The sequence below is a fragment of the Mesoplodon mirus genome (assembly GCF_964341445.2).
Source record: "Mesoplodon mirus genome assembly, chromosome: 9".
NCBI classification, from domain to species: Eukaryota; Metazoa; Chordata; class Mammalia; order Artiodactyla; family Ziphiidae; genus Mesoplodon; species Mesoplodon mirus.
The window spans coordinates 25121185-25148068 of NC_138985.1; the positions used below are offsets into that span (position 1 = coordinate 25121185).

Below are 26884 nucleotides of genomic sequence, written 5' to 3' on the forward strand. Positions count from 1 at the left end.
AAAAGTCCAGTGAAAAGCATTTAACTTGGACTTATAAGATTTGAGTTCATTTCTGGCTGTATTTAGGGTTCTTTGTGACATTGGATAAGTTACTGAAACCAGAACCTCCCAAACCTAAACTGATGATCAGAATTTGAAGGAGGGTGTTATAGCTACAAATATAACTATTTATATTTGTTATATTTTTAAATTTATATACATGTAAGGCTTCACCCAAGACTTTCTAATTGACTTTGTTTAGAGTGGGACTCAAGAATCTATATTTCCTTTAAAGCTTTACAGATCTTCCTCAACTTATGATGGGGTTATGTCTCAATAAATCCATCATAAATTGAAAATATTGTAAGTTAGAAATGCATTTAATACACCTAACCTACTGAACATCATAGCCGAGCCGAGCCTACTTTAAATGTGCTCAGAACACTTGCACTAGCCTACAGATGGACAAAATCATCTAACACAAAAAACTGCTTTGTAATAAAGTGTTGACTATCTCATGTAATTTAGTGAATACTGCTCTACAAATGCACAAGTGAATGGTTGTCTGGGTGCAGCGTGGTTGGAAGTGTATTGGACTGGGAGCCGGCATTTCATCAAGAGAGAAAGAGAGGTGCCCTCTATATGAGGTTGGGGAGCGGCAGATTCGGCCTTTTCCGCCCGCTCCCCCTCCCCTGAGCGCTGCTCCGGCTGCACCGCGCTCACTCTGAGCTCCGTGCTCCTAAGCTAGTGCTACCATTGTTTCCCTCCAGTCGCCATCATGATCATCTACCGGGACCTAATCAGCCATGATGAGATGTTCTCCGACATCTACAAGATCTGGGAGGTCACGGACGGGCTGTGTCTGGAGGTGGAGGGGAAGATGGTCAGTAGGACAGAGGGTAACACTGATGACTCGCTCATTGGTGGAAATGCCTCTGCTGAAGGCCCCGAGGGCTAAAGTACCGAAAGCACAGTAATCACTGGTGTGGATATTGTCATGAACCACCACTTGCAGGAAACCAGCTTCACAAAAGAAGCCTACAAGAAGTACATCAAAGATTACATGAAGTCAATCAAAGGGAAGTTTGAAGAACAGAGACCAGAGAGAGGAAAACCTTTTATAACAGGCGCTGCAGAACAAATCAAACATATCCTTGCTAATTTCAAAAACTATCAGTCCTTTATTGGTGAAAACATGAATCCAGATGGCACGGTTGCTCTGCTGGATTACCGTGAGGAAGGTGTGACCCCATATATATGATTTTCTTTAAGGATGGTCTAGAAATGGAAAAATGTTAACAAATTTGGTTGTTTGGATCTATCACCTGCTCGTCATAACTGGCTGGCTGCTGCTTTTCATCCACACAACACCAGGACTTAGACGAATGGGACTGATGTCATCTTGAGCTCTTCGTTTTGATGTTGATTTGTTTGGAGCAGAGGCATTGTTTTGGAGGAAAAAGACAACATGTCATGTAGGTTGTCTAAAAATAAAATGCATTTAAACTCAAAGAGAGAGAGAGAGAGAGAGAGAGAGAGAGAGAGAGAGAATCATGCCCATATGGCTAGCCCAGGAAAAGTTCAAAATTCAAAACTCGAAGCATGGGTCATCTGACCCCCAATACATCTGGGAGGCTTTTGTTGTTACCAGTTACTACTATATGTATAGCTTTTGTACATTGATATGTTTATAAGTTGGTATACGATAAGCACGTATATAAAAATAAATATGTACATTATATAGCCATGAATATATTTAAATGTATGTGTTTATATATGCATACACCTTTCAAAAGAGAAATACTGAAGAAACCAATCTAAGAGGCAAAATTTCATCTACTTTAGGGATAGACACTGGACAAAACCTCAGAGGACTATGTATTTTATTTTGTATTTCTGATTAAACAATGATGAGAATGACAGAAGATTTACAGGAATGCTCACCTTCATGCTACAGACAAACATGTAACTGCATGCTAAGTCTTATTATTCTGTGGGGACGTGAGTAATGCTTTAATGCAAAATTCCAGTTAAATGACTGTAGTAGACTAATCTTTAATTCTAAAACATGATTCTGACAAAAGCATACCTATCTCATACGCCTCCCCAATGTATATATTAGCTATAAGTAGCAGCAAACATAATAATTGTAGTTACTAAAACTCTTCTCCTCTTACTTTTTACTCATACCATATGTTAGTACATAAGGTTGGTTTATAAATAATAAAAATTAACATCAATAAGAAACTTAAGAGTGTGTGTGTGTGTATTTATTATTATTAAAAAAATTTTTTTTGGCAACAACACACAGCTTGTGGGATCTTAGTGCCCCGACAAGCAATCTAACCTGGGTCCATAGCAGTGAAAGTGCGTTTTAACCACTGGACTGTCAGTGAATTCCCAAATCTAAGTATATTTAAAAACAGAAATTTTCATGTTCTTTGAGGTGCCCAGGCAGGAAATTTTGAAATGCTCATGAGTTCTACTGGACACTAGTGTTAATTATTAATTATACTTACAATTATGCCCTTTCATCCAAGTACCTCAAAGAGCTTTTAAAGCATTAATTTGTTATTTCTTATCTCTGAGAGGCAGGCTGGTAGAAAGTTATTATAATCTCTATTTTATAGTCAAAGAAACTAGGACTTAGAGAGGTTAAATGACTTTGCTTGGGTCATATGGTGAAAAGAACTTTGGGACTCAAGATCATTGCTCTCATTTCTAGTTCAGTATGTTATCCATTACATGGTTGGTCAATACACCTAACTGTAATTCTATTCTAGGAGAATTGAGAATAAATGTATTTGAATAATCTAAGAACTAAAGGTGAGAGTTCCTTATTTTTTGTGTTCAAAAAATTCTGTTATACAGGAATATAGAATAACAACTAATAATTAGTCTTTGGTTTGCCAGTGTACCTATTATTTATAGGGCTTTTGCTATATGTGGCTTTCTGAAGCTTCTGCTCAAAAATGATCCGTTCTATTTCTGACTGCTTTAAGCTAGGTTAGCATAGCTGTGAACAAACAAGAATCGGCTGAGACAGCCTGACTAATGAACTTGAGGTTGTCTTTCATTGCGTTCCCCTTGCTCACTCTTGTTAAAGCGATCCTCCTCCTAGTTCTCCATTCAACAGGTATTTGTGTAACCTACCATCCTCAATCCTCCATCTGTGGCCATTTTAACTAACCTGTCTTGTCAATGATTAAATTTTAAAATTTTTAATTAAGGTAACAATGATATTATTTTATGATGCTATACTACTTATACTTTTGTCATATTCAGTTTCTTGTAAGCCTAAACTTTATGGCCCTTAGAAGAAATATGGTCCTTAGAAGACCATTATGCATATATCAGCACATGGGGATTTTTTTCAATGTAATATTTCAGCATTTTTCCCAAGAAAAATTAGGGAGAAAGGAGAAGTGGCTTTGAATCTGTGCTCAATAAAGTGAGACTGCAGTTGGCTCGGGTGTGGTAATACAAGCCTGTGGTGTTTGTAACTTCATACCCCATCCTACCCAGAGCTGTAGACCCACACAGCAACTGCCATTAGACACCACCATCGGTACTTAAAACACGCCAGGTCCAAAATGGCACTCATTTTCTGCCCCAACCCCATCCCAATCCTTCCTTATTTCATTTGGTAAAGTACACTTTTATCCTCCCCCAAAAGCAGAACATCAGTATTGTCACTTCCATTCTTTTATCCAGCAAGCACCTGCTTCCCAAGAATCTATCATCATAACTAGTTGATTTGGCATCCTGAACATTTTAGGAGTCCATCTTCTTCGGATGCTCACTGCCACTCACATTATGGTTATCCTTTCTCTTGATTTCTGTAATGGCTCCTTGTCTACAAGCTCTCTGCTTAACCTGCTCCTCCCATCAACTAACCTGTCCTCCACCAACAGCTTGTCTGTCCAGGGTCATTCCTCTATTCATTGCCTCACCACAGCATGAAAGACAGTTCATGTTTGACTCCTGACTGCTTCTTCAGCTTCATCTTTTTCAGCAGCCCAGGCTTGAACTTTTAAGTCCTGTAATTACTAAGACTTCTCAATACTCTTTGTTCCTTTGTTTCATGTCCTTTTTGTCAGGATCTGGATGTGCTGCAAAATCCCTTTTTGGTGCTGTAAAATCCCTGTTTATCTTGAAAATCTGACACAGTTTTAGGAAACTCATCCATTCCTTTCTCTGTATACCTTGATATGCCATACTTCCAACCGTAATTATTTGCTTCCGTTAGTCTGGGCATCCCTTGAATGGACTGTGTCAAGCAATGAGTGTTGCTACTCAGGTGCGAGGTGGGGAGGGAGGAGGATAAGGGAATAAATATCTACAGTTAAGAGGGGAGCTGCTAACGCATGTTAGTCTAACGATCGATTTCGAACTTGTGGAGGGATTAAATAAAGCAAACGATTTAGTGGAACTACTTCCAATTTAGGTTCCCAAATCACAGGATGGGGCCGCGGGATGATCTCAGTGCCATACCAGACATCAGACCCGCAGTGTCGTAGGGGGTTCGAGAATCCTCAGAAAAGGATCCCCGACTATCCGCGGATGCGAGTTCTCCCGGGATCAGCTGTTAGACAGGAGACCCTCCAGCCAGGGCAGGCGACTGATCCGTCTCCAGGGATTCAGCCCGCGACGAGCCACGTCGCCGGTTCCACTCGGGAAAATCCCGGCCACGGGACGGAGTGGCCTAGGACGCCCCGGGAGAAGAGGCCGCCCCCTGGAAGCAAGATGGCGGCCTCCGCTCTCCCCCTCCTTCCCCAAGAACCCCCTCCTGGTCCCCAGAAGAGACAAGGACGTCGTGGCGCCGGCGCCGAGATCCAGGAAACTCTGCGAGGCCCGCGGCCCCTCCCGGGCCCCGGGGAGGTGACTTCACCTCGCCGGGCGCAGAGAGCCGGGGGTGGGGTCGCCCGAGAGACAGTGCAGCCCGCCCTCAGCGCCCGGAGGGTGGACGCCAGCTGGCCCGCTCCCTCCGGCCATTGTTCTCCAGCTCCGGCCCCCACATCCTCCTCTCAGCCCGCGGACCGGAAGTTACTTCCCCTCAGGCTCCGCCCCGCTCCCAGCGCCCCGGAAGTGATCTGCGGCTGCTGCTGCAGAGCGGCCAGCAGGAGGGTGGATCTCCCGAGAGCAGGGCGCCCCGAGCCCTCCTCCGCCTCCTGCTGCCGCCCAGACTCCACCGCCTCCTGTCGGACTCCTCCTTCGGCCGCTCCCGGCGCGGAGCCTCCTGGACGACAAGGGCCGAGCACTCTCCAGCTGGAGCCAGCTCAGCCGCGACTTCCGGAGCCCGCGGGGCGGTGGACCGGCTTGCGGTGCAGGTGAGCGATGCCCGCCCGGGCCGCCTGGGGAGGGGCTGGGGCCGCCGGGGTGGCGGCGGGGGTGTGTCTGGGCGGCGGCGGGCCGAGGCCCAGGCGCCGGGCCCGGACGCCGAAATTGCACCTCCCGCGTTCTGCCCGGGAACCAGCTGCGGGACTAGCCCGGGCTGGAATCCGGGGCGCCGGGTTCGCCGCTGTGCGGGCGAGTGCACTCCCGAGAGCGGACAGTTGCGGCGAGGTCTCCCGACCCCGGCACCCCCTCGAGCTGGCCTCGTCGGAAGGTCACCCCACATCTCTGGCCCGCCGCGCCGAGGTCCCCGCCTGGGCGGTGCCCGCAACCTGGGGGGACCGGTCGCCGCAGTCCCCGCGCCTCACTGCGCCCCTCTCCCCTCCTTCCCTTTCTTTCACTCCTTGTCTGTGTGCGAGCAGTTGCTTTTTAAGCGTCTCCGGTAGGGTTTTGTGCCAGTTAAAGGAATAGCTGTTTCAGGTTGAAGTCATTAGATGGTCCGCACTTAACTGAATAGCCGGTCCTGGGCTCTTGCACAGGTTTAGCCAATAATCGGGAATCAAGCCTCTGAAACGAGGACGAGAATATGGATATTTTGAGTGAGGGAGGTGTTTCTTCCGTGGTTCGTTCCTGAAGGTTTTCCAGAAGTGGAAGATGTGATTTGTGTGCTTTAGGCTGGGGATATGTGTGTAAGTGGGCGGGGGTGACGGCGCAGAGAGGTGGCAGTGTTGTTTCAAGGTTTAGGGAGAATTAGGGAGTTGACTGGCCTTTTCTCGGAAACCTGAATGTCCAGACTTGCGAGAGCACATCCAAGTGTCATTGAGGTTGTATGAGAACTCCAGGGCCACGCCCTGCCTGTCAAGCTGAAAAGCACCTAATTTACGAATTGTGTTTGGGGGCCGCGGGGAGGGGGGCGGGGGGGGAGATCATTATAAAATATGTGTCATGAGTTAATTCTTGTCCTGGAAGTAAATTACAACTTTAATTATGCTCCAAAAAGTATATACTAAATGTCGTTAGTGAACTCAGTTTTCACCAAAGGTATTCCTTTTAGCTTATGTTTACTAATGTATTTAAATATGTCTTATGCGCTTATGTTTCTGTCTCTGTTAATGCAATATTATTATAAAATGACTCCTGTGACTCTTAAAACATTATTTTTAGATTATGAATTTCTTCAGGGCAGGAGCCATGTCTTACTCATCCCTGTGTTTCCATGCGATGTGGCCAGAACATAGAAGTTATTCACACAGCTTTTCAGTGAATGAATGAATGTGAAGGTGATCTCACAGTTGCCTTCCAGAGTCATTTATTTGGCGGGGGGGGGGGGGGGGGCTAAGGTTTTTTTGTTTGTGTTTTTGTTTCAGTTTGGATGCAGATTTTGCTTTGTCTTTCTGTTCTTTAACATGGTCAAAGGACAAATCAAGAAGAATCCTTTGCCATCCTTCCAAAACTATCCTCCCCTGAAAGATTAAAATTATATTTGGGGTATTGTGATTGGGCATTATAATAACTTACATTTCAGTGTTATATGTTTACTACTTGAGCCTTTTTGCCCAGGGTTATCAAGAAGAGATTTCCTGGTGATAGGAAGTTTATGTTTGGAGTTGATAACCATACCCTGTCTTAATCAAATAGAGGAAATTGGGAGTTACCACTGTTGAGATAACGTGGTACATCGCAGAATTGCTTATAGTGGCTCATTTTTTTCCACGGGTACATGAAGTCCTCTGACATCCTCTTATGACCTTGACGTGATTTACCAGTAGCCACTTTAACACTTTTTTCCAGAGATCCAGATGCTGTTCTCCAGTGTGGCTGCTGAGTATGCAGTCATCTGTATAAATTATTTTGAGGTAATTCTTCATACAACACTTTCTTTGCAGTTAATTCTTCATACAACTCTTTTCAGGGAAAAGGGGCTAATTACAGGAAAGAAACTTGTCTACCATTTGTGTGCGGAGATAATTTTTGTCTATAGATGGTTGGGTTATTTTCACTGTAGTGAGGTTCAAATAAAAAAGTGCCGATATCTTCTTTCCTCTCTGAATGTCTGGTCCTACACTGGTTTTCCAAGCTCAGCTTCTACAGAACATAGGTAAATGTACCAATATCACTTCTTGTATATGTGTGTGTCAGTGTAATATGCATTTGTACATGGGTTGCGAAGACCATCACTTTTAAAATACTGGAATAAGAGGCTGCGAATATTAATGGGGAAAAAGATTATGATTTTGAGGAAGTAGGGAGACAGTTCGTGGTTTTCACTGTTTTATAAAATGTTTTAATTTTAGACACTAGGGAGAGTGAAGCCTGTAATTTCTTATCTCAGTGACGTAACCACTATACAGAGGTCATATTTCCCTTATTTCAACAACTCTCTTGGTAATAACAGTCCTCCTACATTGATTTCCTGCCAAGCACTGTGATAAGAGCTTATAATTTTTAATCTCCACACTACTTCTGCAAGATAGGTAGTTTTTCCATACTTTACTAAGGCTAAGGGTAGTTATTTGCTGGAAGCTGGGCCGCTAGTACGTAATAGGGTCTGGATTTTGAAGTGACAATTTCTGAGAACATTGGCTATTGCAATTAATCCTAAAAGACTGAGAAAAGAATTCGATTCTGATTGAGCTGAGCTTTAAGAAAGCAAAGGTACTGATCTCCTCAGTACTCTTGGCCGTCACATGGGGCCTGGGGTAACCAGTGACCCTGGCCAGGTGGCCACAGATAGCAGCCAGTCTTCTGTTTATGACCTTCCACATGTTATCACCTTCTGCGTGTGCCACGATGAAAAAATGAATGGGCATTGTTCATGTAAGTGTCCCAGGAGAGCAGAGTATAAGGAACTCAACTTCGGTGTTTGATTATTACTTTTTACCTTTCAAGTACCCGAACAGTCCCTATTTGAGAGGACTGTTGGAGACCTGTTTGTAGTGACCTTTCCTGCAATCTTGTTGTTTTTTTAGTTCTTTCTTGGACCGAAGGACATGGGGGAGAGGTTGTGGGAGAGTGGAAAGAATGGTAAAAAAGCAGAGGTGTAGACATGGGTCTGTTTTTACCATTTCAGACCATACATTATTTTCTCTCTGGGTTTAGTATGGAGGCTTAAAGGTGGCAGAATTCTTGTAAGGGTCTAACTGCTCTTCGGTGCCAGTAGAATTCTCTTCACTCTTCCCAAGGCTGTGCACTTTTTTAAAAAAAAATGCCCTTTTCACTGGGCCTAATTCTAAGGATGTGTTCAGCTCTTGGTTTAAAAAAGAAGTGTAGAGCTCAAGTTAAAAATAGCTTATTCTCCAGCCCCCATTAGTAACAGTTATTCTTTGTGTTTTTCTGTTTGTTTGTTTTTTAGCTCTAAAACACCTTTCTTACTACCCTATTGCACTCATAAGGATTTGGTTACAATATAGAAAAAATTCAGTTAAAGCTCTGTGTGTTCTTAAAAGATGTTTGAGTAAATTTTAGAAGAGAATTTGCATCTTTGATTTAATTATACCTGATGGTGAAAACGTATTCCTCGACATCAAGAGGGCATTCTGTACAAGCCAAGAAGCAAGCTTCCAGAGAACATGTTAGTATTCTTAGAGGCCCTCACAGCTAGAGGCCTGTATTAGGTTCAGTAGACAGACATAACGCTTGACACACATAATCTCTTTGAAGTCTGGGATCTAATTTCATCGCAGAAGTCCCTTATTGAAACTAAATATCAGGGTTTGTCAGTGTCATCTTGGAGAATAAAACACAGCAAGATTATGAAACGACTTCTACTCCCAGACACATTGTGAAGGTGGGGCAAAGATGCCCAGTTTCCACAAAGATCATGACTGTAGTCTTCGAAGCCACAGGATCTGTTGCTTTCTTTCGCAGTTGAGGAGCTAGCATAGTAATCCATTGAAAATGAGGTTGCCCCACTACTGAGTGATTGCAGACGCTTTAGTTCAGCGGCCCTGTCTGGATCTATTCTGGATTATTGTAGCAGCCTTTTAGCCTCTGGTTGGATCCCCCCCACCCAATCTTTTTTCCACACTTGGTTAGAGTATTCACGATACTCCCCTGCTTAAAACCCTTTCACAGCTCCTTCTTGCTAATTAATACAATCCAAATTCCTTTTATTCTTAATTTCATATATAAAACTTTTAAGGTCTGCTCCGTACCTAACTAACTCTGTAGCCTCATTTCTTGTTTTCCAGGGCCTTCAGTTCCAGCAATCCAGGCTTCTGGAATGCTAGCGTTTTTTCAGTCCCTCATTTCCTCTTCCTGTGATTTTTAACCACTCCTCCTTCCCCCAGCCTAAATATACCCCTACTTGCTTTTCAGAACTCAGTTTAGCTTATACCTCTCCAAAAATTGTATCTTGATTTGATTTTTTCTCTCAACTCCATCCTTCCAAACAAACAAAACAAAACAACAACAACAAAAAACAACTTTCAAGACTGTGCTAGGGCTTCCCTGGTGGCGTAGTGGTTAAGAATCCGCCTGCCAGTGCAGGGGACACGGGTTCGAGCCCTAGTCCAGGAAGATCCCACATGCCGTGGAGCAGCTAAGCCTGTGCGCCACAACTACGGAGCCTGCGGTCTAGAGCCCCCAAGCCACAACTGCTGAGCCCGTGAGCCACAACTACTGAGCCCGTGTGCCACAACTACTGAGCCCACACGCCTAGAGCCCGTGCTCCGCAACAAGAGAAGCCACCGCAGTGAGAAGCCCGTGCGCCCCCATGAAGAGTAGTCCCTGCTCACCGCAGCTAAAGAAAGCCCGTGTGCAGCAACGAAGACCCAACGCAGCCAAACATAAATAAATAAAATAAATTTAAAAAAAAGACTGAGCTAGTTACTCCCCTCGCGAGCTGCCCTAAAACCTACGATAGCACTTACTACTGTGGACAGTTCCTTCATTGGCCTATTGTAAATTTTGTTGACCACAGTCTGTAGTAACCGCATATCTCCAGGTACACATGCCCTCTTAAAAGTCTTCACAGGACTTTATCAGAAGTTCCCAAACTGTCTCAGTTCCTGACATCCTTATTATATCAGTAATTTTTTCACAGCATCCCTAGGTCAGGAGAAACACCTAATGGTTTAATTTATTAATTCAGGTCCAAACAACTTAATAAGTATGTATGTACTGACAATTTAGTAACTATTTGAAAAAAGGCATACACACATTGAGTAACTTTAGTTTTTAACTACTTGGTACTCCACGGTTTGCTCAACCATTTCTCCTGTATTTGGACACTTAAGTAATACCCACTGTTTTCCAATTACGAGTGGTGTTGTCATGCACATCTTTGTTTCTTTGTATTGTTGGAAGTATACCTTCAGGATACACGTGTATATATAAGATTTGTTAGATGTGCCCGATTTTTCTTCCTGTGGGGTTGTACTATTTTGAGTTCCCACCAGTGGTATATGACTGCTGCAGCTTCAGCAGCAGAGCATGTTGTCAAGCCGCTGAAGTTCTACTAATCTAATAGGTGAGAAAGTGTATCTCAGCCTAGTTTTAATTTGTATTTCTCTTATCACAAGTGAATTGAACACTTTTTTTCATATGTTTCCCGGCCATTTTTTACATTTTTTACAGTGTTCATGTTATTTGCTCACTTTCTCAATAAATTTTGGTCTTTTCCCCTCAGAGTTTAAAAGTTCTTTGTATTTAAGTATATGAGTCATTTAACTTTGATATATATTGCAAATACTTCGCCCAGTTATCTTTTGGCATTGCTTGTGGTATGTGTTTTTTTGACTTGCAGAAGTTTGTTTCTGTGTAGCCAAGTATATTAATCTTAAATTTATGGCATCTGGATTTTTCGTCATAGAGAGCCTTTCAATTCCCACAGGTTATAGAGGAATTCAGCCATGCTTTCTTCTAGTACTAATACAGTTTCATTTATAATATAGAGCACATTTAGTCCTCTGATCCATTTGGAGTACATTTCTATAAATGGTGTGAATGGGTCTAATTTTATATTTTCCACATGGCTGTCCAGTTGTCCCGATACCATTTAATTAAAAAACAATCTTGGCCCCCTTTATCATATACTCGATTTCCGTATGTAGTCGGGTATGTTTTATACTCTTGGATGGTCTGACTATTCATGCACCAGTACTACACTCTTTTAATCATAGAGGCTTTGTATATGATTTAGTATCTGGTAGGGCTAGTTCCCCATTATCGCTCCTCTCCTTCAGTGTCTTCCGTACTAGTCTTGCGTGTTTCATTTTTCTGTATGAACTCTAGCATCAGTTCGTCCAAGTCCTTTAGAAAGCGCACTATTGGGCTTCCCTGGTGGCGTAGTGGTTGAGAGTCCGCCTGCCGATGCAGGGGACATGGGTTCGTGCCCTGGTCCGGGAGGATCCCACATGCCGCGGAGCGGCTGGGCCCGTGAGCCATGGCCGCTGGGCCTGCGCATCCGGAGCCTGTGCTTCACAACGGGAGAGGCCACAACGGTGAGAGGCCCGTGTACCGCAAAAAAAAAAAAAAAAAAAGAAAGCGCACTATTATTTTTATTGAGGTCGCATTAAACTTACTGTATAACTTAGAACTGATCTCTTGATGGTGTTGGAACATCTTAATCTAGAACAAGCGATGTCTTTTCATTTTCTTAAGTCTACTTTTCTGTCTCTGCGGAATGGTTTATATTTACTTCGTATAAGTTTTGAACATTTATTGTTTATTCCTATGTATTTTGTGTTTTACCGTAATTTTGTTGTTACTATTATAAATAGAATTTTCTTATTAGTTATATTTACCAACTGATTATTATTCATGTATATGAATATTGCTAATTTCTGCATGTTTTTTGGTTACTTTTTTTAAAAATTTTTATTTATTTATTTATTTATTTTTGGCTGCGTTGAGTCTTTGCTGCGCACGGGCTTTCTCTAGTGGTGGTGTTGAGCACGGGCTACTCTTCATTGCGGTGCGCTGGTTTCTCACTGAGGTGGCTTCTCTTGTTGCAGAGCTCTAGGCACGCGGGCTTCAGTAGTTGTGGCGCGTGAGCTCAGTAGTTGTGGCTTGTGGGCTCTAGAGTGCAGGCTCAGTAGTTGTGGTGCATGGGCTTAGTTGCCCTGCGGCATGTGAAATCTTCCTGGACCAGGGTTCAAACCCGTGTCCCCTGCATTGGCAGGCGGACTCTTAACCACTGCGCCACCAGGGATGTCCCCCTTGCTGAATTATTGTTATTGTTTAAGTACTTTTATTATTTCAGTACTTTTATCATTGCTTCTCTGTGGCCCAGATACACAGTTATGTCACCTGTAAATAGAGATTTTATCCTCTCCTTTTCCAGTGTTTTTGCATCTGTTTTATCTAAGTGCATGGATTACTATCTCCAGAACAATGCTAAATAGTGATATAACAGTATCTTTAATAGAGATGCTGATTGTTTTATTGTATTATCTTCTCTGTGGATATACATTGTACTAGATATTAATTTAACTGGGGAAATACCTTTCAAAGACTGAAGTCCTTCACTATTTCTGTAAGAGATAGATATGGTAAGAGGCAGGAAGGTTGAATTTCCTAGTGGGCAGCAGCAAAGGATTGATATAATGATAATCAAGATAAGGTATTGATCCGTACTTTCCCAGTTCATACAACCATTCCTGAATTTTGTTCCTACCTCTCCCGAACTTCATTGTAATCTTTACTCAGCCAGTCGTGGGTGCCACGGGGTGACCTCCATTTCTCCTCTAGGCTAAAGCAGCCATAGGTCTATGAAAATCTATTTCCTTCTAGGCTTTCATAGTCTTTAAGTGGTTTCTGTGCTTTACAGATGAATTAGGCTCACCTTGTATTGATGCGATTATGGCTTGAGTCCTTGTGTCTGTAGGTCACATAGCAAGTCAGGCTTGTAATTAGATGAGTTTATCGATGGGGTGGCCCGTGGTACCCAGATATGGGGTAGTTCTAGACAAGTTTGTAGGGCCTGGGTCCATCTGGCCTTGAGGCAGTTCTTTCTCTAGAATTCATTTATAAAGATCTAGTCCTCTGGCTGGTGGTATATGTTGGTGTGGAATCAGGTGTAGACCAGCATCCTACACACATTCCCTCCACATGGCAATTACAGACACACACCAGTGCTCAGTCTCCCATGTTCTGCAGAGTATTTTCATTTCACTGCCATCTAATTCACCCAGAAAGTTCAAGTAGCATATTTTCTGTAGATTCTTATAATTTCAAGGTTATCTAGGTCCATTTTGTGAATTCCCAGCCCACATCCCGTTTTCTGTCTGAGCCATTCCAAATATTTCCTTTCCCAGGAGTGCTGGGTGGTATGATGTGTATTAATTTCTTGTCCCTTACGCCAAGGAGCTCCTCCCTAGAAGTCCCTACAACTCCCAGTCTATAACTATAGTCCATCTTCACTGTCCCATAAATGCTGGTAGGTGTCTAGGTTGAGGAGCTCTCACTCACCAGGTAGTACTCTTGGTCTGTGGCCAGTTGTTCATCTCCACTTCTCCTGGGACCCATGTTGCCTTTTTCTATCTGGGTCTTGGCCCACAGTTCAGTCTTTGGCGGGTGGTGGTTGGGGACTCTCCTGCCTTGAAGATCCTCAGGTCTCACCCTCTGCTACCTGCTTCCACCCTGATGTCTGGGCTTGCAGGAGGCTGATCTTTTCTGTTGCCTCATGTTTGCCTTACTTCTCCTACCCCCACCTTTTTAGTCTGAGGACATTTTGTCTTCCTTCCTCTTTATCCCTAAGACATTTCGTCTGTGACAGAAAATCCGTATCCCCCGAGGTCTTAAGTTTCTGGACACCAACCATAGTCTCTTAGTGCTTGGATTATCAGTAACTTTCCCACTACCCTCTTAATCTCTAAGATCTCCCTATTTCATGTGGCTGTACACTACACCTAAGGTAAGTCTCTATGTGTGTGACTTCGTTGATTCTTATTTGCTGATTGTGGCTTTTAGTAGCTTTCTTGGTCCCTCAGCATAAAATAAAACTTGATCATTTGCTCTGCCTGTCTCTTCTTGTCCTTGCTTTGGCCCGGATCATTAACCCATTCTCGTTTTTGTGTTTTGTTTTGTTAAAGTTTATGTTTTTTTGGTTACAACTATTTGAACTTTTTGTAGATTCATTAGTCATTAATATTTTTTGCTCTGTGAGTTGTCTTTTTATGTCCTTTGCTTATTTGGGGGGTGGTGAGGAGGCTGGATTTTTTTTAAATGACGGATTTGTTGAGATATAATTCACATACGATAAAATTTACTTTTAAAGTGTATTAATTCAGTGGTTCTTAGTATAGTCGCAGAGTTGTGCAACCATCACCTCTATCTAGTTTGAGAACGTTTTCATTACCCCCAAAAGAAGCCCCATGCTCATTAACCATCACTCCTGATCCCCTCCACCCCCCAGCCCCAGACAGCTACAAATCTACTTCCCATCTGTGGAGATTTGCCCATTCTGGTTGTTCCTGGATACCATAAACGGATCATACAATATGTGGTCTTTTGTTTCTGGCTTCTTTCATTTAACATAATGCTTCAAGGTTCATCCATGTTCTAGCATGTATCAGTTCTTCATTCCTTCTCATGGCTGAGTAATGTTCCCTTCAATGGCTGTATCACATGTTGTTTATCCTTTCGTCAGTTGATGGACATTTGGATATTTCTACTTTTTGGCTTATGTTGGATAATGCTGCCATAAATCTTGATGTACATGTTTTTGCATGGACATGTGTTTTCACTCCTCTTGGGTATATATCTAGGAGTGAAATTACTAGGTCACATGATAACTCCATGTTTAACATTTTGAGTAACTGCCAAACTGTTTTCTGAGGTACTTGTGCCATTTTACATCCCCACGATCATTTTACAGGTTCTCCACATCCTCACCAGTGTATGTTATTGTCCCTCTTTTTGATTATAGCTATCATAGTGGGTACAATTTCTGTCTTTTGCCATCTGCTAGAGTACTTTGTCTAAGCTGTCCTATGTACATCTTAGCATATCTTTTTTTCTTCTTAGATATTTTATTTCAAGGTCCAGTTCCAAGAATGTTTTCTTTATTGTAAAAACTATAAATGTGACTTTTTGTTTGAACTTCCAGGTGAACATTCCTTTTGATTCATAACAAGATTCCTGTTTTACATTAGTGTGTCTGATGAGTTTAAGCTGTTAAAACTATAAACTGTTAAAAGTACACTTGTTGGGCTTCTCTGGTGGCGCAGTGGTTAAGAATCCACTTGCCAATGAAGGGGACATGGGTTTGAGCCCTGGTCCGGGAAGATCCCACATACAGTGGAGCAACTTAAGCCCGTGTGCCACAACTACTGAGCCTGAGCTCTAGAACCTGCGAGCCACAACTACTGAGCCCACACGCCACAACTACTGAAGCCCGCGTGCCTCGAGCCCATGCTCTGCAACAAGAGAAGCCACCGCAATGAGAAGCCTGCGCACTGAAATGAAGAGTAGCCCCCGTTTGACGCAACTAGAGAAGGCCTGCGCGCAGCAGTGAAGACCCAACGCAGCCAAAAATAAATAAATAAATTTATTTTTAAAAAAAAGTACACTATTAAAGGGATTTCCCTGGTAGTCCAGTGGTTGACTCCACACTCCCACTGCAGGGGGCACGGGTTCGATCCCTGGTTGGGGAACTAGGATCACAGCCAAAAACAACAACAAAAGTACACTGTTAGAGTTAGCTGGGGGAAAGGGATAGTTGGGCAGTTTGGGATTGACATGTACACACTGCTATATTTAAAATGCATAACCGACGAGAACCTACTGTATAGCACAGGGAACTCTGCTCAATATTATGTAACAACCTAAATGGGAAAAGAATTTGAAAAAGAATAGATACATGTATATGTAAAAACAAAAACAAAAACAAAAAAACCCACCACCAACAGCAAAAGTACACTGTTAACAAATTTGGCATAGTTAAGTAGTAAGACAAAACGCCCAGGTTAGAGTAGTGAAAGAGAATTATTCATAATGAACACTGTCAATGCTTTGAAGAATTGTTAGTGCAGCGTTGACTACAAAATTGAGGAAATCCAATTATAGACAAGAGTAACCAAATATGATGCTAGGTTTAATCTATGTTTTATTCCTATTCTTACTAGGAAGGTACAAAGTATAAATGAATAAATTTTTTAAAATCAAAATTTAGCACTTTTGTGTATATGATTTCATTTGATCTTTATATCAGCCAAGAGATATAGGTGGGAATGGGTGCTTTTTCAGGTGGGAAAATTTATTAACCTTCATTCAAAAATGCTTTCTCAGGCACCGCTATATAACTGAAGATTTCTGCACCAACTAATAACTATGTTGCTTTGTCTTAAATGACTACTTCAAAAAGTATTAGTTGGCAGTAGCATTTCTAGAAAGCTCTAATTTGCTGAGTCTGTGCATAATTATTTCATACTTTGAGTTCTCATTTCTTCCCTCCATTATTTGCTGTATATTAACAGTCATAGACCAGAGACATGACAGTCTTTAAACCTCAACTGTGTGCCTCTTTCTGAAATGTCCAGAGAACTACATTGGTGAGCCCTTTTACATTTGGTTACACTTTAAAATGAGAGCGCTCCATGTAAAGATGTTCAATGTCACCAATTTTTAGGGAAATGCAAATCAAAACCGCAATTAGGTATCACCTCACACACCCATTAGAATGGCTGTTATCAAAAAGGCAAAGAAAAAACAAGTGTCGAGGTGTGGAGAAAGGGGCCCTCCTGCACTGTAGGTGGGAATGTAAGTTGGTGCAGCCACTGTGGAGAAACGGTATGGAGGCTCCTTAAAAAGTCTAGAATACAACTACCCTATGATCTAGCCATTGCATTTCAGGGTATTTATCCAAAGAAAGTGAAAACACTGATTTGAAAACACATACGCACCCCTGTGTTCATCACAGCCTTATTTATGAGAGTCAAGATTTGGAAACAGCCTTAGTGCCCATCAGCGGATGAATGGGTAAAGAAGATGTGGTGTACATACATACATACATACACACACACACACACGACAGAATACTACTCAGCCATAAAAAAGATGAAGTCTTCCCATCTGTGACAACATGGACCTTGAGGGTATTAATGCTCAGTGAAATTAAGTCAGAGAAAGATAAATACCTTTTGATTTTACTCACATGTGGAATATAAAAAGAAAAAATGAAGAAACCAAACAAAAACAAATACATAGATACAGAGAACAGAGTAGTGGATATCAGAGGGCAAGGGGCAGAGGGGAGGGCAAGATGGATAAAGGGGATCAACTGTATGGTGACAGATACAAAGTAAATTTTTGGTGAGCCCGTTGTAGGTACAGAAGTAGGAATATAAAGTTGTACACATGAAACTTAGGTTGTAAACCAATATCTACCTCAATTAAAAATGTTTTGAGAAAATAGGAGTGCTCTTTTCCCCCTAACTTTGTGTTTTGAAACATTTTTTTAAAAATTGAAGTATACTTGATTTACAATGTTGTTTTAATTTCTGCTGTACAGCAAAGTGACTCAGTTATACATATATACTTTTTTTTCTCTTCTATAACTGTAATTTAAATTTTATTTTCCATCTTTATTGGACTATAATTGCTTTACAATGGTGTGTTAGTTTCTGCTTTATAACAAAGTGAATCAGTTATACATATACATATATTTCCATATCTCTTCCCTCTTGTGTCTCCCTCCCTCCCACCCTCCCTATCCCACCCCTCTAGGTGGTCACAAAGCACCGAGCTGATCTCCCTGTGCTATGAGGCTGCTTCGCACTAGCTATCTATTTTACGTTTGGTATTTTTTATATATGCCACTCTCGCACTTTGTCACAGCTTACCCTTCCCCCTCCCCATATCCTCAAGTCCATTCTCTAGTAGGTCTGTGTCTTTATTCCTGCCTTACTCCTAGGTTCTTCATGACATTTTTTTTCTTAAATTCCATATATATGTGTTAGCATACGGTATTTGTCTTTCTCTTTCTGACTTACTTCACTCTGTATGACAGACTATAGGTCCATCCACCTCATTACAAATAGCTCAATTTCATTTCTTTTTATGGCTGAGTAATATTCCATTGTATATATGTGACACATCTTCTTTATCCATTCATCCAATGATGAACACTTAGGTTGTTTCCATCTCCTGGCTATTGTAAATAGAGCTGCAGTGAACATTTTGGTACATGACTCTTTGAATTATGGTTTTCTCAGGGTATATGCCCAGCAGTGGGATTGCTGGGTCATATGGTAGTTCTATTTGTAGTTTTTTAAGGAACCTCCATACCGTTCTCCATAGCGGCTGTACCAATTCCCATTCCCACCAGCAGTGCAAGAGTGTTCCCTTTTCTCCACACCCTCTCCAGCATTTATGGTTTCTAGATTTTTTGATGATGGCCATTCTGACTGGTGTGAGATGATATCTCATTGTAGTTTTGATTTTCATTTCTCTAATGATTAATGATGTTGAGCATTCTTTCATGTATTTGTTGGCAGTCTGTATATCTTCTTTGGAGAAATGTCTATTTAGGTCTTCTGCCCATTTTTGGATTGGGTTGTTTGTTTTTTTGTTATTGAGCTGCATGAGCTGCTTGTAAATTTAGGAGATTAATCCTTTGTCAGCTGCTTCATTTGCAAATATTTTCTCCCATTCTGAGGGCTGTCTTTTGGTCTTTTTATGGTTTCCTTTGCTGTGCAGAAGCTTTGAAGTTTCATTAGGTCCCATTTGTTTATTTTTGTTTTTATTTCCATTTCTCTAGGAGGTGGGTCAAAAAGGATCTTGCTGTGATTTATGTCACAGAGTGTTCTGCCTATGTTTTCCTCTAAGACTTTGATAGTTTCTGGCTTTACATTTAGGTCTTTAATCCATTTTGAGCTTATTTTTGTGTATGGTGTTAGGGAGTGATCTAATCTCATACTTTTACATGTACCTGTCCAGTTTTCCCAGCACCACTTATTGAAGAGGCTGTCCTTTATCCACTGTACATTCCTGCCTCCTTTGTTAAAGATAAGGTGACTATATGTGTGTGGGTTTATCTCTGGACTTTCTATATTGTTCCATTGATCTATATTTCTGTTTTTGTGCCAATACCATACTGTCTTGATTACTGTAGCTTTGTAGTATATTCTGAAGTCAGGGAGCCTGATTCCTCCAGCTCCGTTTTTCGTTCTCAAGATTGCTTTGGCTATTAGGGATCTTTTGTGTTTCCATACAAATTGTGAAATTTTTTGTTCTAGTTCTGTGAAAAATGCCAGTGGTAGTTTGATAGGGATTGCATTGAATCTGTAGATTGCTTTGGGTAGTAGAGTCATTTTCACAATGTTGATTCTTTCAATCCAAGAACATGGTATATCTCTCCATCTGTTTGTATCATCTTTAATTTCTTTCATCAGTGTCTTATAATTTCCTGCATACTGGTCTTTTGTCTCCTTAGGTAGGTTTATTCCTAGATATTTTATTCTTTGTGTTGCAGTGGTAAATAGGAGTGTTTTCTTGATTTCACTTTCAGATTTTTCATCATTAGTATATAGGAATTCCAGAGATTTCTGTGCATTAATTTTGTATCCTGCTACTTTACCAAATTCATTGATTAGCTCTAGTAGTTTTCTGGTAGCACCTTTAGGATTCTCTATGTATAGTATCATGTCATCTGCAGACAGTGACAGCTTTACTTCTTCTTTTCCAAATTGGATTCCTTTTATTTCCTTTTCTCTGATTGCTGTGGCTAAAGTTTCCAAGACTATGTTGAATAAGAGTGGTGAGAGTGGGCAACCTTGTCTTGTTCCTGATCTTAGTGGAAATGGTTTCAGTTTTTCACCATTGAGGACGATGTTGGCTGTGGGTTTGTCATATATGGCCTTTATTATGTTGAGGAAAGTTCCCTCTATGCCTACTTTCTGCAGGGTTTTTATCATAGATGGGTGTTGAATTTTGTCGATAGCTTTCTCTGCATCTATTGAGATGATCATATGGTTTTTCTCCTTCAATTTGTTAATATGGTGTATGACATTGATTGATTTGCATATATTGAAGAATCCTTGCATTCCTGGAATAAACCCCACTTGATCATGGTGTATGATCCTCTTAATGTGCTGTTGGATTCTGTTTGCTAGTATTTTGTTGAGGATTTTTGCATCTATGTTCATCAGTGATATTGGCCTGTAGTTTTCTTTTTTGTGACATCCTTGTCTGGTTTTGTTATCAGGGTGATGGTGGCCTTGTAGAATGAGTTTGGGAGTGTTCCTCCCTCTGCTATAATTTAGAAGAGTTTCAGAAGGATAGGTGTTAGCTCTTCTCTAAATGTTTGATAGAATTCGCCTGTGAAGCCATCTGGTCCTGGGCTTGTTTGCTGGAAGATTTTTTATCACAGTTTCAATATCAGTGCTTGTGATTGGTCTGTTCATATTTTCTCTTTCTTCCTGATTCAGTCTTGGCAGGTTGTGCATTTCTAAGTTGTCCATTTCTTCCAGGTTGTCCATTTTATTGGTATAGAGTTCCTTGTAGTAATCTCTCATGCTCTTTTGTATTTCTGCAGTGTCAGTTGTTACTTCTCCTTTTTCATTTTTAATTCTATTCTCCCTTTTTTTCTTGATGAGTCTGGCTAATGGTTTATCAATTTTGTTTATCTTCTCAAAGAACCAGCTTTTAGTTTGATTGATCTTTGCTATTGTTTCCTTCATTTCTTTTTCATTTATTTCTGATCTGATTTTTATGATTTCTTTCCTTCTGCTAACTTTGGGTTTTTTTTGTTCCTCTTTCTCTAATTGCTTTGGGTGCAAGGTTATGTTGTTTATTCGAGATGTTTCCTGTTTCTTAAGGTAGGATTGTATTGCTATAAACTTCCCTCTTAGAACTGCTTTTGCTGCATCCCATAGGTTTTGCGTCGTGTCTCCATTGTCATTTGTTTCTACGTATTTTTTTATTTCCTCTTTGATTTCTTCAGTGATCACTTCGTTATTTAGTAGTGTATTGTTTAAGCCTCCATGTGTTTGTATTTTTTACAGATCTTTTCCCGTAATTGATGTCTAATCGTATACCATTGTGATCGGAAAAGATACTTGATACAATTTCAATTTTCTTAAATTTACCCAGGCTTGATTTGTGACCCAAGATATTATCTATCCTGGAGAATGTTCCATGAGCACTTGAGAAAAATGTGTATTCTGTCTTTTTTGGATGGAATGTCCTATAAATACCAATTAAGTCCATCTTGTTTAATGTATCATTTAAAGCTTGTGTTTCCTTATTTATTTTCATTTTGGCTGATCTGTCCATTGGTGAAAGTGGGGTGTTAAAGTCCCCTACTATGAATGTGTTACTGTCGATTTCCCCTTTTCTGGCTGTTAGTATTTGCCTATGTATTGAGGTGCTCCTATGTTGGGTACATAAATATTTACAATTGTTATATCTTCTTCTTGGATCGATCCCTTGATCATTATGTAGTGTCCTTCTTTGTCTCTTCTGATAGTCTTTATTTTAAAGTCTATTTTGTCTGATATGAGAATTGCTACTCCAGCTTTCTTTTGATTTCCATTTGCATGGAATATCTTTTTCCGTCCCCTCACTTTGAGTCTGTATGTATCTCTAGGTCTGAAGTGGGTCTCTTGTAGACAGCATATATCTGGGTCTTGTTTTTGTATCCATTCAGCCAGTCTGTGTCTTTTGGTGGGAGCATTTAGTCCATTTACATTTAAGGTAATTATCAATATGTATGTTCCTATTCCCATTTTCTTAATTGTTTTGGGTTTGTTATTATAGGTCTTTTCCTTCTCTTGTGTTTCTTGCCTAGAGAATTTCCTTTAGCATTTGTTGTAAAGCTGGTTTGGTGGTGCTGAACTCTCTCAGCTTTTGCTTGTCTGTAAAGGTTTTAATTTCTCCATCAAATCTGAATGAGATCCTTGCTGGGTAGAGTAATCTTGGTTGTAGGTTTTTCTCCTTCATCACTTTAAATATGTCCTGCCAGTCCCTTCTGGCTTGCAGAGTTTCTGCTGCAAGATCAGCTGTTAACCTTATGGGGATTCCCTTGTGTGTTATTTGTTGTTTTTCCCTTGCTGCTTTTAATGTTTTCTTTGTATTTAATTTTTGACAGTTTGATTAATATGTGTCTTGGCATGTTTCTCCTAGGATTTATCCTGTATGGCACTCTCTGTACTTCCTGGACTTGATTAACTATTTCCTTTCCCATATTAGGGAAGTTTTCAACTATAATCTCTTCAAATATTTTCTCAGTCCCTTTCTTTTTCTCTTCTTCCTCTGGAACCCCTATGATTCAAATGTTGGTGTGTTTAATGTTGTCCCAGAGGTCTCTGAGACTGTCCTCAGTTCTTTTCATTCTTTTTTCTTTATTCTGCTCTGCAGTATTACTTCCACTATGTTATCTTCCACGTCACTTATCTGTTCTTCTGCCTCAGTTATTCTGCTATTGATGCCATCTAGAGTATTTTTAATTTCATTTATTGTGTTCTTCATCGTTGCTTGTTTCATCTTTAGTTCTTCTAGGTCCTTGTTAAATATTTCTTGCATTTTGTCTATTCTATTTCCAAGATTTTAGATCATCTTTACTATCATTATCCTGAATTCTTTTTCAGGTAGACTGCCTATTTCCTCTTCATTTGTTAGGTCTGGTGGGTTTTTATCTTGCTCCTTCAACTGCTGTGTGTTTTTCTGTCTTCTCGTTTTGCTTATCTTACTGTGTTTGGGGTCTCCTTTTTGCAGGCTGCAGGTTCGTAGTTCCCATTGTTTTTGGTGTCTGTCCCCATTGGCTAAAATTGGTTCAGTGGGTTGTGTAGGCTTCCTGGTGGAGGGGACTAGTGCCTGTGTTCTGGTGGGTGAGGCTGGATCTTGTCTTTCTGGTGGGCAGGTCCACGTCTGGTGGTGTGTTTTGGGGTGTCTGTGGACTTATTATGATTTTAGGCAGCCTCTCTGCAAATGGGTGGGGTTGTGTTCCTGTCTTGCTAGTTGTTTGGCATAGGGTGTCTAGCACTGTAGCTTCCTGGTCGTTGAGTGAAGCTGGGTGCTGGTGTTGAGATGGAGATCTCTGGGAGATTTTCGCCGTTTGATATTATGTGGAGCTGGGAGGTCTCTTGTGGACCAGTGTCCTGAAGTTGGCTCTCCCACCTCAGAGGCACAGCACTGAGTCTTGGCTGCAGCACCAAGAACCTTTCATCCACATGGCTCAGAATAAAAGGGAGAAAAAGAAGAAAAGAAAGAGAGAGAGAGAGAGGGAGGGAGGGAGGAAGAAAGAAAGATAAAAGAAAATAAAATAAAGTAAGGTAAAATAAAATAAAGTTATTAAAATAAAAAAATAATTATTAAGAAAAAAATTAAAAAAAAAAACGGACGGATAGAACCCTAGGACAAATGTGAAAGCAAAGCTATACAGACAAAATCTCACACAGAAGCATACACATACACACTCACAAAAAGAGGAAAAGGGGAAAAAATAATAAATCTTCCTCCCAAAGTCCACTGCCTCAATTTGGGATGATTCGTTGTCTATTCAAGTATTCCACAGATGCAGGGTATATCGAGTTGATTGTGGAGATTTAATCCAGTGCTCGTGAGGCTGCTGGGAGAGATTTCCCTTTCTCTTCTTTGTTCGCACAGCTCCCGGGGTTCAGCTTTGGATTTGGCCCCGCCTCTGCATGTAGGTCACCTGAGGGCGTCTGTTCTTCGCTCAGACAGGACGGGGTTAAAGGAGCAGCTGCTTCGTGGGCTCTGGCTCACTCAGGCCTGGGGGAGGGAGGGGTACGGATACGGGGCGAGCCTGCGGCAGCAGAGGCCGGCGTGACGTTGCATGCGCCTGAGGCGCGCCGTGCGTTCTCCCGGGAAAGTTGTCCCTGGATCCCGGGACCCTGGCAGTGGCGGGCTGCACAGGCTCCCCGGAAGGGAGGTGTGGAGAGTGACCTGTGCTGGCACACAGGCCTCTTGGCGGCGGCAGCAGCAGCAGCCCCAGCGTCCCACGCCCATCTCTGGGATCCGTGCTTATAGCCTAGCCGTGGCTCACGCCTGTCTCTGGAGCTCCTTTAAGCGGCGCTCTTAATCCCCTCTCCTCGAGCACCAGGAAACAAAGAGGGAAGAAAAAGTCTCTTGCCTCTTCGGCAGCACCAGCCTTTTCCCCGACTCCCTTCCGCTAGCGTGGTGCAGTAACCCCTTCAGGCTGTGTTCACGCCGCCAACCCCAGCCTCAGCTCCCAGCCCCGCCCGCCCCTGCGGGTGAGCAGACAAGCCTCTGGGGCTGGTGAGTGCTGGTCGGCACCGATCCTCTGTGTGGGAATCTCTCCGCTTTGCTCTCCGCACCCCTGTGGCTGCGCTCTCCTCCGTGGCTCCGAAGCTTCCCCCCTCCGCCACCCGCAGTCTCCACTCGCGAAGGGGCTTCTAGTGTGTGGAAACCTTTCCTCCTTCACGGCTCCCTCCCACTGGTGCAGGTCCCGTCCCTATTCTTTTTTTTTTTTTTTTTTTTTTTAATTTCTACTGATGTATTTTAATGAATATTTATATATATACACATAGAGACACACGCATATATACACATATTCAGAGCAAGGACTGAGCTGACCATTATTCTCGTTCTTTTCAGTTCCATCGTACTTTCTAGGAGATTCTGTTCCACTTACAAATTAAGTCTGAGTCTAGGACCCAAATAAGAGAACACTGGAGAGGGTTTCCTAAAACATTAGTCCATGCTTCACTCCAAAGGTGTTAGGTTTTAGGCACTGATGAGACACAAGCTAGCAGGCTTAAGAGTCCAAACATTAATAGTTAACTGTTCTTTACGTTAACGTGGCAGAATGCTTCCATTCACACTGAGCCAGTAAGTACACCCTTGTCTCTGGCATCCTCTTCGGAACACAAATACAAGGCACCTTGCAGTGACTTTGCTTCTGGGGCCAATGCCCCTGGACTCTCCAGGATTAGTCTCTCTGAGGGTTCTGGTGAATTCTCCCTCCATCTTGGACTCGAGTGCTGTTGGGAGATTTCCCAGAGTGAAGGACATGGAGAAGGGAAACCCAGAGCAGATCGTGAGAGGGGGTCCTCTTGAAGGACTACTTCTTGGATACACCTGTTGGAAAGCACTTCCTTTTCTTTGGAATTCCGCCATTTCATCCTTCTGTTCTGAAACCAGATTTTCACCTGTGATTCCTTTAGTCCCAAGTTGACGGCAAGTTTCTTTCGGTCTGTTTTGCTGATATATTTCTGCTTCTGAAACATTTTCTCCAGAGCCTTTCTCTGGTCCTCAGAAAAGACAGCTCTTCTTAAAATACCCCTCCGAGCTTTGGAATTAGATTCCTGTGTCAGAAGAGGCAGCACACTCTCTTCTCTTGGAAAAGCAGTGGGGGAGACAGGGCGCCGACAGGACCCACCGCAGCACGACGAGTAGAATGGCGGGGCGCTCAGAAAAAAAGGCTTGGAAGGCGCTGGGGTTGATGGCTGGAAGGCACAGTCTCGGTCCCCCGGAGCCCGGCCCGGCAGCCTGGCGCCGTCCGCCGAGGGGCTGAGCACTTGAAACGCCCACCGTGTGCTGTAGAGCGCTCCGCTGGGGCTGACTGGTTCTGCCGCGGGGCACAGCTTGAGCGGAACCGGGCTGGCGGGCAAGGGCCGGACCTGAGCGCCCGCGGCGAGAGCTGCTGCCGGGCCGTGGGGCGGGGGCGGTAGTAGCCTGTGCGGCGGGGCGCCCCCAGCCCGCAGCAAGTTCTCGATCAGGAAACTCTTGCCCAGGTTGCCGAAGCCCGGCGCGGCGGGGAAGTTCAGCAGCGCGGAGGAAGCCACCACGTCCCAGTAGGCGCCGGCATGGGCCGCCACGGCGCTGGGGAGCATGGTGCGGCGCCCCGGAGCGCTGCGCGCCCGCTTCCGGACCCGCGCCCCGCGCGCCGCCTCCCGCCCCGTCCCTATTCTTTTATCTCTGTTTTTCCTTTTTTCTTTTGTCCTACGCAGGTACGTGGGGAATTTCTTGTCTTTGGGGAAGTTTGAGGTCTTCTGTCAGCGTTCAATAGGTGTTCTGTAGGAGTTGTTCCACGTGTAGATGAATTTCTGATGTATTTGTTGGGAGGAAGGTGATCTCCGGGTCTTGCTCTCCCGCCATCTTCCCCCTCTCTATATTCTTTTATATATACATTTTTCCATTATGGTTTATCCCAGGACATTGACTATAGTTTCCTGTGCTATACAGTAGGTCCTTGTTGCCTTGAAATGTTTCAAACCTACAAAAAAAAAAGGTATTATATTGAATGCCGGTAGTTACTAATCACCCTAAATTCACCAATTACCAATTATTGTTTTGCCACGTTTGCTTTATCTTATTTTTTTAAATTGTTTATTACTTATTTTTGGCTGTGTCAGGTCTTCGTTGCGGCGTGCGGGCTCTCCAGTTGCAGCGCGCGGGGCTCACTGCAGCATGTGGGATCTTAGTTCCCAGACCAGGGATGAAACCCACCTCCCCAGCATTGGAAGGTGGATTCTTAACCACTGGACCACCAGGGAAGTCCCTGCTTTAACTTTCTAAGTACAGATGCTTTTATTTCTCTGAGTTATTTGAAAGAAGGTTGGAGACATGAAACTTCACCTCTGTGTACTTGAGCTGACATCTTCTGAGAATGAAGACATTCTCCTGTATAACCATAATAGTATTG

General features: G+C 42.5%; 2 protein-coding genes and 1 pseudogene across 4 annotated transcripts in view; 2 read left to right on the plus strand and 1 right to left on the minus strand.

The window, feature by feature from the left end:
* The first annotated feature begins 646 nt into the window (after positions 1-646).
* On the plus strand, positions 647-1486 carry LOC309810030 (translationally-controlled tumor protein-like; annotated as a pseudogene). The gene has a single exon. The product of its transcript is annotated as a translationally-controlled tumor protein-like (transcript).
* A 3605-nt stretch (positions 1487-5091) lies between these two features.
* RALA (RAS like proto-oncogene A) overlaps positions 5092-26884 on the plus strand; it is an 88370-nt gene continuing 66577 nt past the window's right edge. For both annotated transcript variants that reach the window (XM_082631911.1, XM_082631912.1), the window contains exon 1: positions 5092-5309. The gene's annotated coding sequence lies outside the window, so the exon portion shown is untranslated. The remainder of the gene's footprint in view (positions 5310-26884) is intronic.
* Positions 25056-26234, minus strand: LOC309810093 (homeobox protein DBX2; the record flags this gene model as incomplete). Its single annotated transcript, XM_082631845.1, has 1 exon — positions 25056-26234. Exon 1 carries the CDS (start codon positions 26070-26072, stop codon positions 25056-25058), a length of 1017 nt encoding a protein of 338 aa, XP_082487971.1. The 5' UTR covers positions 26073-26234.